We start from the raw sequence: 17,700 nt of genomic DNA, 5'->3' as shown, positions 1-17,700 counted from the left end.
CATGTTAAATAAAGAAAAAAAAAAACAAAAAAAAAACCCGATGCTTTAATCTAAGTCCCGGGCAGGGGCGCCGAGCGGTTGCTCGTGAAGTTCTCAGCAACCGATCCGCGCCCCTTACTCTCCGTGACTCCATCGCGGTGCCGGCATCTCACTATTCTGACGCTCAACATGAAATGCCGGCACCGCGGCAGAGCGAGAAGACGGATGCCTCCCACTCTCACCGCAGGACTCCGGCAACAAGGTAAGTGAGGGGGGGTGTAGTTTGAAGGGGCAGAGGGGGTGTAGTTTGAAGGGGCAGAGGGGGGGTAGTTTGAAGGGGCGAGGGGGTAGTTTGAAGGGGCAGAGGAGGGTAGTTTGAAGGGGCAGAGGGGTTGTAGTTTGAAGAGGCAGGGGGGGTAGTTTGAAGGGGCAGAGGGGGGGGTAGTTTGAAGGGGAAGAGTGGGGGTGTAGTTTGAAGGGGCGGGGGGGTGTAGTTTGAAGGAGCAGAGGGGGGGTAGTTTGAAGGGGCAGAGAGGGCAGGTTGTGAGGGGGGGCGCCAGAGGAGTAGTCCGCACAGGGCGCCACAACGCCTAAGGCCGGCTCTGGTCAAAGACCGGGGACCAGCGCGGGGAACTCTGATCTCTGACTGACGCAGACAGTCCGGCTTCCGGCTGCAGCGTGAGTCTACACGCTGCCCCAGCTACATGACAGGAGACTCAGAAGTACCGGTAAGTGGGGCGGGGGGGGTGTTAAATGGGGGGCATAAGGCATTTCTGGAGGCAGGGTGCTCTGTGATATGCCTTTTAACCCCCTTAATGCCACTCTGCCTCCTGAAATGCCTTAAACCTCCCTACATGCCACTCTTCCCCATAAAATGCCTTTTAACCCTCTAAGTGCCAGAATGGCATATAGGGTTAAAAGGCATATCATGGGGCACAGTGGCAAATAGGGTTAAAAGGCATATCATGGGGCACAGTGGCATTTAGAGGGTTAAAAGGCATATCATGGGGCACAGTGGCATATAGGGGGTATAAGACATTTCTGGGGCAGATGTGCATAACTGGGGGGGCAGGTTGGAAAATAGAAGGAAATAAAACCAAAATATTTTTCTCAATCATAGCTTTTATTAAAAAAATAGTTTAAATGAATTAACATTTACTGGTAAAACTTTTTTCCTATAGGGTCGTCTTATATTCAGGCTTTTTCTTTTTTTCCTAAATTAATATTAAGATTTGGGGGGTCGTCTTATAATCAGCAAATATGGTAATTGTTCATCATAGGCAATGGATGACTCAAGACGGGCACTGGTTTAGTTATGTTATAGTCGGAGTTTATTGCACTCCATATATACATATTTCTTATAACAGGCATGGGACTGAATGAAAACTTCTTGGTGGTGGTTCTGAATGGCAGCAAGGCACCCAGTGCCAACCTGCGGGTCTTTATAGACAGGTGGCAGCCCCTCGCCTGTGACCTGGTTAAGGCTGGTAAGAGGTCCCTTGTTGCAGCACATCCAGCAGTGACTGGCAGCACAGGAGCCCTTCGTCGTTGAGGTCACACCAGTTACCCCCAGGGCAGGCTCTTGCTTAAGCTAGGGTATTTGTTGTTCTGGCATTTCTTTTAAAAGCACTCAGGTGTTCATCTGTCTTACTCCGGTCCCGTGCCCCTGTTCCTGCCTCCCTACTACCTTGCTACTGCTTCGAACCCGCACCTGTCCTTATCATACATGGCTTTGACCTTCAGTCTCTTTCTTGACCTTGCTTTTTGTAGACTTTGCTGGGCATGTTCAGTATTGGACCTCTACTGCTCCCAGCCTTGCTCCTCCAGGACTTACCTTGTATAGCGAGTATTCTTCCCTTTTCACCTTTCTTCATTGCCTGGAAATCAATGAAGTTGGCTTTCCTGCATTAGAGTGTACAAATAATTCTGCACAGACTGAGATGCCTTCGTCCAAGGAGCCTCTGCTGTTTGAGGGGGTGCCTCCTGGGTGCCCCCCATTGACCCAGGTCCCACCATCATGCACCCAAAATATGAACAAACTTTTATAAAATCAACAAAAGGTTTCTTTTAAAAAAAAAAATATTTTATTTTTTGAGGGCACATGTATTGTCCATAAATGTCGATTTTGAGATGGAATTACAGTTTGTTAAATGAAGAAAAAAAATCACTAGCATGTATTAATTGCACAATCAAGGTAAGAAATGATGATGAATGCACAAAAGCAATTAATATAAATCCTAGAAGGATTTTAAGCTCTTTTTTGCAAACAGAACATTGAGCTGTGCTTCAGTTGTTGCATCTTTTTGCTGCATTAAGGCTGCATCTCCTTTGGTCACTCCCCAGGCATCTGGCTTGGACATGGAAGAACAATATGGCCTTCCGGAGGCAGGATGGAGCTCCTTCCAGTACTCTCGTCTAGCTCTGCAGAACGAATGGAGAGGGAAATGTATCACAAGGCTCGCTTTATTCATCTCTAATAAATGTTCAGCAGAAATTTTTAATTAAAGATGCACTAAAGCCTGGAAGAATAATGACAAACATCTGGTTCCCCAGCTGTTGAGAACTAGCAAATTTCGCTTGTTCTCCCACTACAAGAAGATTTAGTTGATTCAATATATTTTTGGATGTACCTGGCTCGAACCCATGGTTTTGTGTGCATCTCCAAGCCGCTACCCCAGCTCCCATGCTTCTCAGATCCCTCGGGCAAGAAGCCTCTTTCTGGTGCCAGCTCCTCTGCTATTGCCCTGATGTGGTAGGGCTCAAACCCACAGCAACCTCCAATGTATTGCACACCAAGGTTGTAGGCATCTCTGGCATATCTATGGATGTCCCATCTGGTAACGACTCTTGGTTCCAAGGCTGAAAAATATTTAAGAAAACATTATACATAACAATATTTGCTCTTCCTCCACTTTCATAAACTACTGTTCATATATAACCCACAGAGACAGCTATAGATGGCAGCCCTATCGATCTCAATGTAGTGTACATACATAGCCTGTTTGCCGTTGGGTTATTTAAGGACCGAGTTCTTGACTATTTGCCTATTGCACAAGGTTTTGGAATAAACTCTAAATTTACTTTTTGTAATCAGTAGGATCAATAAAGTTGCCCGAGAACTGAAAAGGTTATTTTCTCACCATGTTATGGAGCTGCATATTAGCCACTTGTATGTGTTCTATCTCTGTTCTCCCGGCCTAATCTATTAGAAAAACACCCTGACTCCTTATTATATTGCCTGCAGTAAACACTAAACAGTGCAATGGCTCACTGTTAATCACTCAGTCGGATATTCTGACTAATGAAAGTCCATACACCAAATGTATCGGTTTGTCTTAGTCTGTCAATTCTTGTCTTATCATATCCCTTGAATTTATGTATTGTATTAAGCGCTGCATAAACTGTTGGCGCTATATAAATAAAAGATAATAATAATAATAAAAATAAAGGGACTTCACCAACATTGCCGCGGAAAGATATCACGCAGCCCAGGTTTTTGTTTTATTTTAACCTACGTTACTGTAACACAGTATTGTATTTTATGTTGAAGAATTTTTTTTCCCCACTGGGACTTCCTCTTTAAAATAAAAAACACCAAATAAAAAAAAACAAAAAAACATATAAATCTCTTAGAAATCACTTTTCTTCATTTAAACTAATAATGTGATTTTAAACTCACCAAAAGGAAACTCTGGCAGGTCAATAAAACCTTGTTTGCCACAGTCAGGCGTGTGATAAGCAAGCGGCTGTGTCATCAAATAAGCTTTCACATTCGCGGCTTCCAAACCTTCTTTCATGAGTTTCACGGTCTCGATGCTGATCATTGGGTCAAAGTGGCAGTTTACTCCGACAACATCAGCACCTAGGTGAAGAACAGGTCACGTAAGGATATGCCTTCATCTTAGTCCCGCTGTGAGGGCTCTACGAAACTCAAAAGCTCACGTTTCAGGAGCTCACTGCATGATATTCTATATGAGAACCCATATTTTTAAAAGTTGGATGGGGCGTACGGAATACCTAAGTGGACTGTAATATAGAGTACTGGAATCTTCTTCTCTAGGATAACACCTTCCTCCTGATAAAGCTCTTTATATTAAAGCATGCTTTGAAAGCCTGTTAAAAAGATATAAAAATATTTGTGACATTTTCAAAAATACTCCACTGTAAGGATTTTAACCGTCTGCTTGGCAAAGTTGCAGCTTCTTACACCGGGATATCGGGGCTTCCTTCTCACTGGCTGCTCCTGGTTTAAAGTAAATTCTGTCCTGCATGTCTTGTGCATGTACCATAGAGAGCTCCATTAAGGAAGCTTCTAGAGGTAGATGGGGTCAATCAGGGCTACATGGAACACTCTGAACACTCCTGAGAACTGCTCTCTGGGCACAGAGGGTTTTCTTGACATGTCCTGCTTACTACTTGGTTTTCACACACAAACACAAATATATTGGGGGGGCACTATTTACATATTCAAACTCAGAAAATTACAAAACTTACCAGCTTTTGCCAACCTGACAGCACATTCTCCTGGTGAAACCCCATTCAGATCTCCTTCTGGCCCAATACACAGTGAAGCGGCAACTGGTTTTCCAGACTCTTTCAGAACCTCAACAGCCCAGATGGCCTCCTCAACATGTTCAAAGTACTGAAAGGCAGACATGACTTCAATGTTACACTCAACGTTTCTTTCCCCGCATTGTTCAGTGTTAAATGTCAGCTTTTGCAATGTAATCATTTTTGGTGCGGCCCCCCATCTATATGTGATCTTTAATGTAAAGTACCAAAAAAAGTGGGAACTGTAATTATTCCGCATAAGGAAATATTTCCTTCATTGGTTTTCTTCACTATCCTTGTTTAAAAGGGAAGTCCCATTGAAAAAATGTTTTTCTCAAGCGTAAAAATCCAGTACGGTGTAATATAGCGGATCATTGACAAAAATGACAATAAATTAGGCATTTTATTCCAATAAACTTCCTTAAGCTACAGACCTGGAGGTTGTGATTCTCATGTGATATGTTGGGGGTCTTTCCCTGATTAAACAACACACAGACCATTTTATGGCAGTGCTAATGCAGTCTGTTCCTCCATAGACTTTCATTAGTCAGGCTGGATGATTAAGACTGAGACATTCTATTACACAAGTTGGATCATTATTCCTAGTACCACTGAATGCTCCAACCTTCACAACAATTATCCTTCAATCATATAAAGGTATCTAGAACTGATTAAAAAGTCAGGCAGGTTCCTGGTCTTGCTTGCTGTAAATTGTTTGTGTAATAAATATGCATTCGATAATGTCATTCCCTACACACAGATATTACCTCAGCAATGAGAAAGTCAACGTCTTTGTTTATAAAGATGTCCAGCTGTTTCCTGAAAATGGCCTTCACCTCCGACTCACTTTTACAACTGAGGTATGACGGCGTTTGGCTCACACCTCCAGCAACCAAGGCATCGCCCTCATTAGCCACTTGCCTGGCAATGTCACAGGCAGCTTCATTGACTTTCTGGCCCTAGAACAGAAAAAGGGCATTGTTATAAAAAACACAGACACCATAAAACATTTTTTAGATACAAGAACATTAACATGTCAGGCTTCAGGGACAATGTGTTAAATGCGGTAAGGTCCATTGTACCCCATGTGTCGGTAAAACCTGCTCATTGACAATTTTTTATAATATTCGGATTAAAGTAAAAGTATTATGAATTATAATTAATATTAGTAAAATAATACCACAAATCAGTATGGGATGTGTAGAGTTAAGTGTTGATGGACGTATCTTATTTTTGATTTAAATAGCTTGGGGTTTTGCATGTGCCTCGGGTGCACAGGGTGAAAACTGGGTAATAAGTTATTACCGAATTCATTTATTCAGCACTAATTCAGCAGATGCCATTACAGTCAGCATAAAAGGACCAATCTTTATACCAAGAAGCTTTACGAGCCCCCAGACAATATTACCAATACCAATATTACACCCCCAACTAATAGCTGCTATCTTTCCTTTTCAGCAATGTTCTTACCTTTTACAACAAATATGCTATATTGTTTGTGATAGAGAAGAACACCTTTTGGCCTGGGGTTAAGTACAGTAAATTGCCCCCTCCCCCGATCATGCTATATCAAACCCCCAATCTAATTGGCTTTTTTAGTTTATACACACTCTCCCTCACTCACACGCTCCGGTCTGGAAACATTCAGCCCAAGGGGTAATGCCAGCTAGGTGGCCCAGTAATAAAGTAGCCAAATGCACATTTGGAAGACAGCATGCAATATGCTTACTATCCACACACTAACAGGAAGACAATGCATAAAAAAGACAAAGGGAAGCCATGTTTAACATATATATACTGGTGTTTGCATATGGATTGCAAGTAAGACATGCATTCAAAATTTCTATACTCTCTTCTTGCCAGCTCTTCACTGCACTCAGCTTGTTTTACCTAGTCCCGCTCCCGCTACTGTGCCATGTAACTCTGCATTACATGACCCCACTGAGCCCAAACCTCCCAGGGCAGGCCAGCCCAACATGACCCGTAACACTGTTTAAAATATCAGCCCAGGGCCAATCGCACCTCCTGTCTCCCGAGCTAGCCCACACCTGGCTGGAACACCAAGTTTATTGTTAACAGTCCTTCTTTTGGACCCAAATCCGTCTGGCCATTTTTACTCCCATTGATGTCCCTCCTTTCTAAGAGCTCAGAAATTCACCATAATGCATTACGCGTAGAAACATCCAATAAAAAGGTCACCGTGGCGCATGAGAATTCTTTAAAAAGTTACATCGCAAGCTATATAAAAGTGTCCCATTAATACGAATGGCCATGTAAATGTTGGGATATACGTCATAGTGATATCAACCGAGTGCCGTGGTAGTTTGCAAGATATCAAGTGATACTTACACTGATCTTCTCAGCAACATAGTTCCCTCTGTTCTCCAGTTTATCTTCACTGGCGTAGAAAGTAAAGGTTTGCATGACATTGGCCCCGGCTCTAAGGAACTCCCTGTGAAGCTGCCGTACTGCGGGTGAATTAAACAAGATGCAACATGTATACACAATACATACACAACATACACCTTACTATCAACAATAATATATTAAAATATTAATTTTTACATAGTCTAATAGAACACGGTAAGGAGGTGTGATACCCATGGTATTAAGCAGACTATAAAAAATGAAACTACTAATTAAAATTAGTTTTCCTACAGGAGTTCCTGATTCCCAAGAACAATTAGCTACGTTTCTTAAAAGCGTAAGGACGAGACATTCGTTTTGGAGCTTTTAACTAGATGGTGCTGGTGAGTGATGTGCCACGGACGGGGTTAATGTTTGTATATGGGTGGTGGATGCTGGCAAGCACTATCTGATCGCATCTTTAATCGGAACGTAGTATTCTCTGTAATGACACCGATGTAGTTACGCAGGGAACAAGTGAGAACTTGCTGACTTGTCATATCTAAGAACAGATGGAAGCATCTTGAGCCCACCCTGCCACGCAGTGAAATAATATCAGGGCCAAAAATACACGGATCACATGATGTGTGTGGGGTTTTTTTTTTACATACCATCTTGTGAGCAGCCACAATATTTTTTATAATCTTGTTTATTCTTTTATATAACACCAACATATTCTGTGGCGCTGTACAAATACTAAAATCTTACATAAAACACAGGTCATGCCATGCTTAACACATATGAACCATTATCATATACTGTATCTATATACATACACATACACACACACACTACATGGGCACAAGTATTGGGACAACAGACCATTACACCAACTGGGAGTTTATGACATTGCATTCTAAATACATAGACAGTAATATGAAGTTGGTCCCCCTTTGCAGCTATAACAGCTTCCACTCTTCTGGGAAGGTTTTCCACATGATTTTGGGGTGTTTCCGTGGAAATTTTGCCCATTCACCCAGTAGAGCGTTTTTGAGAGGTCAGGCACTGATGTTGGATGAGAAGGTCTGGCTTGCAATTTCCATTCCAGTTCATTCCAAAGGTGTTTGATGGGGTTGAGGTCAGGGCACTGTGCGGCCGGTCAAGTTCTTTCACACTAAACTCATACACCCATGTCTTTATGGACCTTGCTTTGTGCACTGGGGCAAAGTCATACTGGAATAGAAAAGGGCCTTCCCCAAAACTGTTCCCACAATTTTCCAAGCATAGCATTGTCTAAAATTTATTTCTATGTCCCCTTCAGCATCTGCTGAATGAATGGACAAGAATTCCCACAGAAACACTCCAAAATATCACAGAAAAGGGGTACCAACTATATCTTAATGTCTATGTACTTAGAATGCAACGTCATAAAAGTCATTGTTGGTGTACTGGTCAGGTCTCTCAGTACTTTTGTACATATAGTATGATGGCGGAATATGATGGCGCTATATAATCAGCATTCTTTTTAGAGTTGTGTGGATGTGGACCGTTCTTGTCCTGCATGTCCCCCTCTGCCCTCTAAGAAGCCCAAGCGCCCACAACCTCTACAACCGATACTGTGTTCCCTCAAGAGTTTGCTGATGTTCTCATTGACAGACCCATGCTCTGTGAATTGAAATGAACCTGTTTGTTCTAAATCATAATAATTGACATTTAAAATACTGTTCAACAAGGTTGTGCCATTGCTTACAAAACTGAAGCACCCGTAGACCCCAATGCAACAGTAGTGGCAAAGGGGGCACTTGGAAGCCAGTGGAATTGGTCTGAACACCCTAAGTCCCTGTAATAACCCCAAATTACAAAACACTTGGCTTTTGTTGGGCCCTACACAAGGTATATAATTAGGACCCTCATGTGTGCACAATGGGGCCATCAGAAGTGGACCTCCTGTGACTTGTGCAGATCTACTTAATCTACTTTTTCTACGACAAGTAGCACGATCTAAATATCTCCTCTCAACGTACTTATATAGTGCAAATATATGAAATATTAATATAATTTGTCATATTTTATGAGATTTTTATAATTGAACCATTACCTGCTTCTGGATGTTCCACGGCAGCTTCTGGAGTCCAAGGTCCAGCTTTCACATAACCTCTTTTTTCCAAAGCAAATACAAATCCTCCATCTCCAATGATAATTTCTCCAGCATCCAAGCGCTCCAGAAGTCCCTTACAATTTTAGATTGACATGCAAGTAAGCTCAAATATTCAAAGTATCAAATATACAATATGGCAAGTTACACCTGCCCCAAAAACCCAGTCGCCAAGGGGTGCCTAGTGACCAACTGTACGTGGAGAACAGATTTTGTGTTAATTACTAACACTCCCATTGCTCAAAACTAAAGAATATTTGGCACTTGGCTGTTATCTCCTCCAGGTATCTGCACGCTAGTTTGGGAGCGTGCTAATAGACTGGCGGGATAACACATGATATCAGAGCCTGACAAGCATGAAACACGCAGGGAACCTGACTGCGACGCGGTGAAGCCCACTTGCACGGTGTTTGTAGTGGTACACTTTTTTGTCTGTGAGACTTGTTATTTTTAATACAGTACATTAATGATACATATGATTAATAATACGCTGTATTTCTGGTAGTGGGAGGGACATGTTATGGAACTTTGTGGCACTTCTCAGAATTCTTTAATAAAAGGATCATCTGATGACCTCCTGGGGGACAGGATACCAGCATTATATATATACATTCGGCAATGGTTTCCATGTCACTGCTATTGATCCCAGTCTAGCAATAACCATAATATATATTCATGAGCTTGTGCCAAACAAATACAATGTATAGCCAATAAAAGTAACTCCATGGCATGGGGCATATATATGTTAGATATCTGTTAGATATACAGATATAACATACAGTGGCATGGTCTATGTGAGCAGAATGTGGCACTAAACTTACTGGGAATATTAGGACAACCATGAGATTGCTAGGGATGGGCTAAGGGGGCTAAATCTGTGAGAATTTTAGGAAAAGTCCCAAGTTTGGTTAGAAGGCGCCATAAACTCAATATTACATAGATGTACCTGAACAGCAGATATGATGGTCCCTGTCTAAACATACTACATACTAAGGAGCCCAGTGTGATGACCCCATCAGATCCTACAAAACCTATTTAAGCAGGACAGGCACATTTCTGCTATTTACTGAAACAATAAGAAGTAGGACATTAAAGAGACTGCCAGGTGAGTGCAGCGGAGTACATTACCAATGTGTGGCAGTATTATGAGCTGCGGTTCCTTTTGTTAGGTAAAAGTACTTTGGTGATGAGTTTTGGGCACTCATCCAGCGGTTTACATGTTTTAGTTTGTTCAGAGTGATTTTACATTACTAGTATGGCACCGGTGCCAGCCTGGGCGTAAAATGAACCGTTTAAGATGTGTTATAAGGTGATGCCGCCTAGCAGCTCGTTTGGTACAAAGTATTGGGAAGAAAGTCCATGCAAGACCAGCTTCCATCATCACCTAACCTACCACTTAGGAGCTGCTCTACAAACCGGTATATGAGATCTACACGAATAAAGCACTTATAGAATGTGTAGAGTACAAGAATTTGCCTCTGTCAGGGGAACAGCCATTGGCTCATAACACACCATAAAGGGGCAGCAGATAAGAACCATTCATTGCATCTATTCTATTCTATTCTATTCTAATCAGTCATGGGTCTTGTCTTAGATTCAGGATATCTTTATACATACCCCATGCGTTATTTAAATTCCCATTACTGTATTAGCATCTACCTCCTCTGCTGCTACGCTGTTCCACTTATCTACCATCCTGCCAATAAACATCAGTACATCCCTCTCTTCCATTTAAAAAGAATTAAGTAGTGTGCATATAAATGCAAATGGTTCTAGGTGAACAGTACATGCTGCCCACCGGACGGGTACTCACTTTCTTCGCTGCAGCCGGCGCCATGGCAGTGAGGTAGTAAGTATGACAGGAGGGTAACTGACAGCGCAGCGCTCTGCCTTATATATACATCTGACTATAAGGGTGTGGCAGGAGAACATTGTTTTTCTGCTCCTGATTGGTGGCTTTAGAGCACGCCCCCTCTGTACCCTGTATCCCACCCGTGCAGATATTGGCACCGTGCATCCCCGATTACCGCACGGTGACCGGATCACGCCAGATATACCGTACTCACAATAAACCACTCGTGCGCAAAAGAACGTTTCACCGTAAAACACACAGACCCCTGTTTATTGATAATGGAACCAACGGGGGAAATAAGTATTGCTATCCGTAACACATCCACGTATATCACAAACTATACAAACTGTAACGTATGGGTCACAGAGAGACTTTATATAGGTAGGGCACATGAGGATGCAGACTCCTATAGGGCTGCGGGTGGTACAGGGTTGTGTTCTTCTGTCTGATACCTCCTCCCCCGGTAGACAGGGCACTGCATGGTGCAGTTAAGTGAAATTAAATCTTTAACCAACATAACAAGGAAAAAAAACCTCGAAGTTCTTGCAGGATTGTAAGGGAAGGTGAGCTCCCCCGGCCCTGATTTGTGAGACGGGAGGGCGGATCCTGACTGTCTCTCCCTTATTTGCTTTGCTTTTTATTTTTGGCTGGAGTCGGGGCTGGGGTCCTAGTGCACGCTGTGCCCCGGTCCGTTTACCCATTAGCTAGCCATACGCCATGATGATGAGGAGCAGCCTTAGGCTTCTGCCCAGGCTGAGGGGCAAAGACCTGCTTCTGCCCCCTTGGGACAAGGCTCCAGCTGCTGCCTCCTCCTGCCTGCTGCCCCCAAGCAGGGCATTTACCAGAGAACCCACCGCCGGCGGGTGAGTGACACGTGATCAGAGAATGCCAGTCTGAAGAGCACTTGCTTTGGCACCCATTGGGTTAAATGGCATAATTTTTTACCTGAAGGAACCAGGGCATGAAACATTAACCCTTTCACTAAGCAGCCATCATATGATTCATAAGAGGTTTTCTTTTGGCTCTTATTTGAGTAATAAAATAATTCTTTATCTATATAAATTTTCATGGAATATACTGTTCTGGTCACTAGTTTTTCCTAATTGTCTATATATTGTTTTATGTAGTTTTTTTTCTACTTTTTCCTATAAATCTGCAGTGATATATTTTTTTATTCCTAAAACTTTTTGGCATGCCAGGATCCATTTAATGTTTACTCTCCAAAGTTCATCCCACAGATCCAAGGTTAGTCTGATAAAATAGCTTTTCAGTGCAACACATAAATGGCTTTTTTTTTCTTTTCTTTTAATATCATTATTTATTTAAAAAGGTAAATTAAACCTTTTTTTCAGTGGAACGGGGCATTTTCATTGTGTCATTTATTGACACTGTGTCATTTATGTACCTGCCATTAAATACATGAGAGGGAACTTTTGGGCTAAAAAATAGTGGGTTTCATCTGGTCTTACAAAACAGAATTTTAAGCTTTTTTATTAAACTATAACACTCATCATTTTATATATTTTATTCCCCAAAACAAGATAATTAAATGTGTATTTCAATGAAGGATTAAAAAAATAAGCATTTCAAAATCCCATTTTTGGGCTATAGCGGAAGTGAAATAAGATGCCGGTGTCATTCTTCAGCACGCCTATGGGCTCGTAAGGCTTAGACCAAGTTATCAGCTTCATCGTTACCCATAGGAGAAAAGTCGAGTCTCTGAGTCGGTGGACTAGGCCTAAATAATCCTTTTGTGTTTTTGGCCAATAGGTCCGGAATGGAGGGAATGTCACATTTTGCTCCGTCACATTGAATTTCACATCCCTCTTTATTTGTGTTTTAGTTGAGTTAAGAGTGGAATCCAAAGGTTTACAGCTCTGACTTAAAAAGTAGTCTTATCACTATAACAACCAGTGAAAGAAATGCATTTGTTGCTAAGGAGATAAGACTTTTTTAGAACCTTTTTTCTTACACATAACTCAATTTGTGTCAAACACTTCTGCTCAGGGAGGAAGCTTTGCTTTCATGGAACCCAAACCAGAGATGTCTTCTGGTTTGGTCCTCAAACATCTTCTACCTCTACCTGTAGCCTTCTCCGTACTCTTCAAATCCCAGCAGAGGCCTGGTTATATCTCAATGTGGGTTCTGTATAAAAAGTCATTCTGGGGCAAAGTTTAAAAAGTGGTCTAATCACCATAGCAACTGAAAGAATATTACAACCAGTAGGGATATTTTATTGCTTGTCGTCTGCATATGGCCACTTTTGAAGTCACACATAAGTGCTTGTCAGATATTTCTCTTTGTTATTAAAGGTCCACATTAAGCGTTGCCCTCACTTATGTCGTAACTGGTTAAGTCTGCAGAAGACTGCATTTAAACAACGTGGTAACAGAGCACTGTGGTGGTTGGTGGGGGAGTGGAGTGACTTTCCAGAAGAATTGGTAGAGGTTAATAGTTTAGGCTTTCATGTGATAGACACCAGACGATCCTGAACATGGGGACGTTTTTCTCATATGTTTGTATTACTTCGTAGTGCCTGATATTGCCTAATGCTAGTAATGCCGTTACCTCTAGTGAGAAAGAAACCCAGTCCTTGGTTTTGGGAAAGAGATGGAAGGACACTGCAGAGACAGTGATCATCGGAGGAGGGTGCGTTGGTGTGAGTTTGGCGTATCATCTTGCCAAGAGCGGTATGAAGGACGTTGTGCTCCTGGAGAAATCAGAACTCACAGCTGGATCCACCTGGCACGCAGTAAGCTCAGTGGCGCTCAGTCATGGTTCTTGGGTACCATCTTCGGTGACTGGCATGACCGTAAACTAAGTGCTTCAGCCAATGATTTGCAATGGTTTAATTATTAATTAATTATTAATTATTGCTAATTATTTTGGAGACATTGGGTTTAAATACCGGTAGTACCTTCAGTAAAGCTTTCTTCACAGATGTAACAAAAGTTTTATTCAGTTTCATTACCCTCACAAAGCTATCAGAACCAATCAGATTCAGGAAAACAGTGATAATGACGATGATGATGATAATAACACTTCAAAATATATAATTCAATTTATGGTTTCAGGGGCTTTGTAAAATAGTTTAATTATGAGCAATGGCTGTGGCTATAAATTGATTTATATTGAATTAAATGCTCCCTTTCCCTTTTAATTGTTCAAGTTATTTACAGAAAAAATAATGTATTTTTTAGGCTGGATTAACTACCTACTTCCATCCTGGAATAAACCTTAAGAAAATTCATTATTACAGCATCAAACTGTACGAAGATTTGGAAGAGGAGACTGGACAGGTACTTAGACTTTTATGTGACTGACAAGTAGTTTATTAATATTTCAGATTAACTTTGGCAATTGCGTAGAAATGTATAGTATGATGTATGTACGTGCTGATCCCCACTTCTGATTTATAGGTAGGCACCCGGAAGGATTTGCTCGGATCTGTTTTGTTCTGTCTCCATCTTTGTTATCTGCTTTCTGGGAAGGGTGACGTTTTTTGTTCTGTTTTGGTTGTGGAATCTGTAACATAGCACTTTGACCACACTGACCTTGTAATACTTGTATCAAATGATAAAAACTACCAAAAAAGGTTACACACAGCTATGGAATACGTAAATGTAGGCATTCATCAAAAACACACAGAAATGTTTGGAACATGTTTATCAAGGGTAAACAGGGTCCATTCTGGTGCAAAATTTAGAACAATCAACAGAAACATCCCACCGGTTTCCATGTTGATTAGTCCAGATCTTGGACTGTACACCAAAAGTGCTTTAGCCAGAAATATATGAAGCAATAGGCTGTATTGATAAAGACAATTCTGGGACTCAGAGGTCTGGCAAATGGAACCGAAGTGTCCCTGATGGTAGCCTTTCATTGATGGCCTGGGTCAAACCTGGAGAATTTCTATACGTGATTGTAATGGTGACTATTGTCCATATTCCCCAACTATTTCTAGCCGCCGTTATAACTGAGCCATCATCAACCTTTTCCTTTGGTCTTTCCGCATGATAAATCACGGTGCTTACAAGACATGCCTTATATTTATTAATAATCACACAACAAAGTATGTAAGCACTGCGGTAAATATTAGGTAAATATTAACCTATGTTTGTCTCGCTATAATAGTCACTTATTGCAGAGTAAATGTCCTTGCAGCTAAAACATTGACCAGACAATCTCTACTGTATACATTCACTAAAAAACATCGCCATTGACCTCTTCATGTCAACCAAACAGCCTGCAGTCTGTGTTATGACCAAAACTGCAAAGAAAAGTAAATGATTCTTTAATGTAAATAACAAGGCATTGTCAATATACAGTTATTATATGTTATTCCAAGAGGGAATGGGACCCCATACCCCCAAAATGAATCCTGGCTCCACGCTGTGTCCCCTAAACAGTTCCTACAGCCCACCGCATTGGTCTGGTCTGTCCGCTGACTGCCTGCTTCAGTGAGGAACCCAGTGGCATCCTATTCATTTTTGCGCCAATTCTACCGTTAGCGGGTCCCGGGACCCTAAAAGGTTATGTTTTTATCCAACGTAGGCATTTTGTTATTTGTTTTGTACAAATGGAATCCAAGTTCATGCAGAAGAGGATGTCATCAGTTGCGTAGTCACATAGTCATATAGGAACAGAGGTTAGAAAAGGACTAGTCTATTGAGTTTAACCCCCCGTTTGGCCAGAAAAGGCAATCTGATTTCTCACTCCTCGCATAACAGTATATTGACATCGCCTAATTTTCTGGATGAGGGAACCAGCAGCCCCTCGTTGATGCTGATTGCATCGATGTCTATGTAACTGGATGGGGTAACTATAGGCAGACCTTGGTGCTGTATGTCTCAGAAAAAATTATAAAATATATAGTTGAAATTTTTCTTTGATATATGTATTACAGATGGAAATACATTTCTTAAAGTGAAATAAAGTGAAAAATATAAATACAAGTACAAGCACCTATTTTATTGGATATTTACCATCAAATTCTCTTCTATGTCACGCTTATAGGCTGTTGGGTTTCACCAACCTGGGAGTATCAGAATTGCTTCAACACCAACAAGAGTGGATGAGCTCAAGTACCAAATGACACGTTCCCGCTGGCACCCAAATCCACAGTACCTGGTTGGGCCTGAAAAAGTCCAGGAGCTGTTTCCATTGCTGAACATAGACAAGGTATATGATCATTGTCTAGATATGAGAACAGACCTAATTGGTTTGTGAGCATAAGTTAAGGTATAGCCATAGACTCAGATGTAATCACAGCTCAGGTTATGTTATGGTTTGGACCCAAACTCTTAGGGAGTAAGGACGCATAGTCATAGTCATAGTACCTTAGGTCAAAACATTGGGCATCTCCTCTGCATTCTCCGCTCTTCTGTCATGTATGTATTTGATTTAAGGACTGTATGCTTTCTCTAGCACTATTGTGCTTAATACATTACTATAATACATATATTTTGCTTTCTATTTTTTGGAATTTTTTTTCATGGGGTGCACCCCTGCCTTACTGTAATTGTTCTTGGCCGTAGTACCATACAGTCTAGTATGAATGCCCACACCTTTTAAATGAGTGTAAGTGTCCAGGGCCATGTGTCTAAATTTGGCCCCTAAGGACCCTTGCTATGCTCTGTGTATTCGTACACTCACAAAAGCACATTGTCAGGTATAGAACTATACATTTATATACTTTGGATTAATCATTTTAACTGATTATACCTAAAACGCGTTCTCGTAAGATTCCATCCCATTGATCTATGTTAGTGTAACTCTTCCAATCCTTGTGTGTTACCTGTTTTTACAGCACACATTCCTGCATTACTCAGTCTTGGGTCTAATGATGAAAATTCTGCTTTGTATAGGTTCTAGCCGGCCTGTATAATCCTGGAGATGGTCATATAGACCCCTATTCTTTGACGATGGCCCTGGCTGCAGGGGCCAGGAAATATGGTGCCCAGTTATACTTCCCTGCCCAGGTGATTAATCTCACACCTAGATCCGATGGAACATGGAACGTGGAAACCCCACATGGAACAATTCACGCAAAGAGAATTGTGAATGCTACAGGTAGGACAATTAAACATCTTGCTTATCTATTAATGGCATTACACAAAGAAAACATATTGCATTTCCTTGGATGTAGAAGGGTCAAACATACAGGTGTTACAGCAAGTGCGCACTAGGCTTGATCTTTTAATTGCTACAGTCTTATTACATGTTGGTCTGGTTGATTCTGCTTCCGCCGACATGATATTCCAGAAACCATATCTGTTGTCTCTCCTTATTGCACATTTCTTGTGTAAGGTATTGATGTTGTCTATTCTGTAATTTATGGGACGCTTAGTTTCATTTTTATAGGCGTGCTATTTTGTGTAGAAACGCTGAATGTAGGGTATATAGAGCTTGTAATGATGTTTCAGAATCTGAAATATTTGTATTAAAGTTGTATCTAATGTATCTAAAATTTTGAAAAACCAAGAGATAACTATGTTGTTTCCTCCTAATTAATTGTTTTCCTTGCACACCTACTCACTTCTTCTTCCCTCACACATGTACGGCCGTCAGGGTGAGCCAAGAGCTGTTGACACATCAGTACAGAATTGTACATTTGTCCCACCTTGTACGCACACCAATATGTGTACAGATGTCCCATCCCTCTCTCTATCATCTACAGCAGACTATTATTTTAATGCCCCTTCCGTTTTCCTACCATTAATGGACCAGGAAGGGGTGTCATCCTAGGTGGCACATCTCAAATGGATGTCTGCACAGACCTTATTACCAGTCGTTCCTTATACTGTTTGTGGTTTGT

General features: G+C 41.4%; 2 protein-coding genes across 3 annotated transcripts in view; one reads left to right on the top strand and one right to left on the bottom strand.

Annotated features, from left to right (window-relative positions):
* Window positions 1–2,051: 2,051 nt before the first annotated feature.
* LOC128462976 (betaine--homocysteine S-methyltransferase 1) lies at window positions 2,052–10,937 on the bottom strand. The gene is made up of 8 exons (XM_053447985.1): window positions 10,845–10,937; window positions 8,975–9,107; window positions 6,880–6,998; window positions 5,298–5,489; window positions 4,474–4,621; window positions 3,659–3,841; window positions 2,610–2,838; window positions 2,052–2,400 (listed from the first exon to the last, which is right to left on the bottom strand). The coding sequence occupies exons 1-8, from the start codon at window positions 10,866–10,868 to the stop codon at window positions 2,217–2,219; spliced, it is 1,212 nt and encodes a 403-aa protein (XP_053303960.1). The 5' UTR covers window positions 10,869–10,937; the 3' UTR covers window positions 2,052–2,216.
* Window positions 10,938–11,461: 524 nt separating this feature from the next.
* The window catches only part of DMGDH (dimethylglycine dehydrogenase), a 94,863-nt gene continuing 88,624 nt past the window's right edge, over window positions 11,462–17,700 (top strand). For both annotated transcript variants that reach the window (XR_008342835.1, XM_053447979.1), the window contains exons 1-5: window positions 11,462–11,746; window positions 13,458–13,635; window positions 14,084–14,182; window positions 15,900–16,064; window positions 16,751–16,955. Coding sequence is in view for 1 of the 2 variants with exons in the window: in XM_053447979.1 (XP_053303954.1) it covers window positions 11,601–11,746; window positions 13,458–13,635; window positions 14,084–14,182; window positions 15,900–16,064; window positions 16,751–16,955 (793 nt within the window). In the remaining variant the exon portion in view is untranslated. The remainder of the gene's footprint in view (window positions 11,747–13,457; window positions 13,636–14,083; window positions 14,183–15,899; window positions 16,065–16,750; window positions 16,956–17,700) is intronic.

The sequence above is a fragment of the Spea bombifrons genome, chromosome 1 (assembly GCF_027358695.1).
Source record: "Spea bombifrons isolate aSpeBom1 chromosome 1, aSpeBom1.2.pri, whole genome shotgun sequence".
NCBI lineage: Eukaryota > Metazoa > Chordata > Amphibia > Anura > Pelobatidae > Spea > Spea bombifrons.
This window is presented reverse-complemented; position numbering and strand designations above follow the sequence as displayed.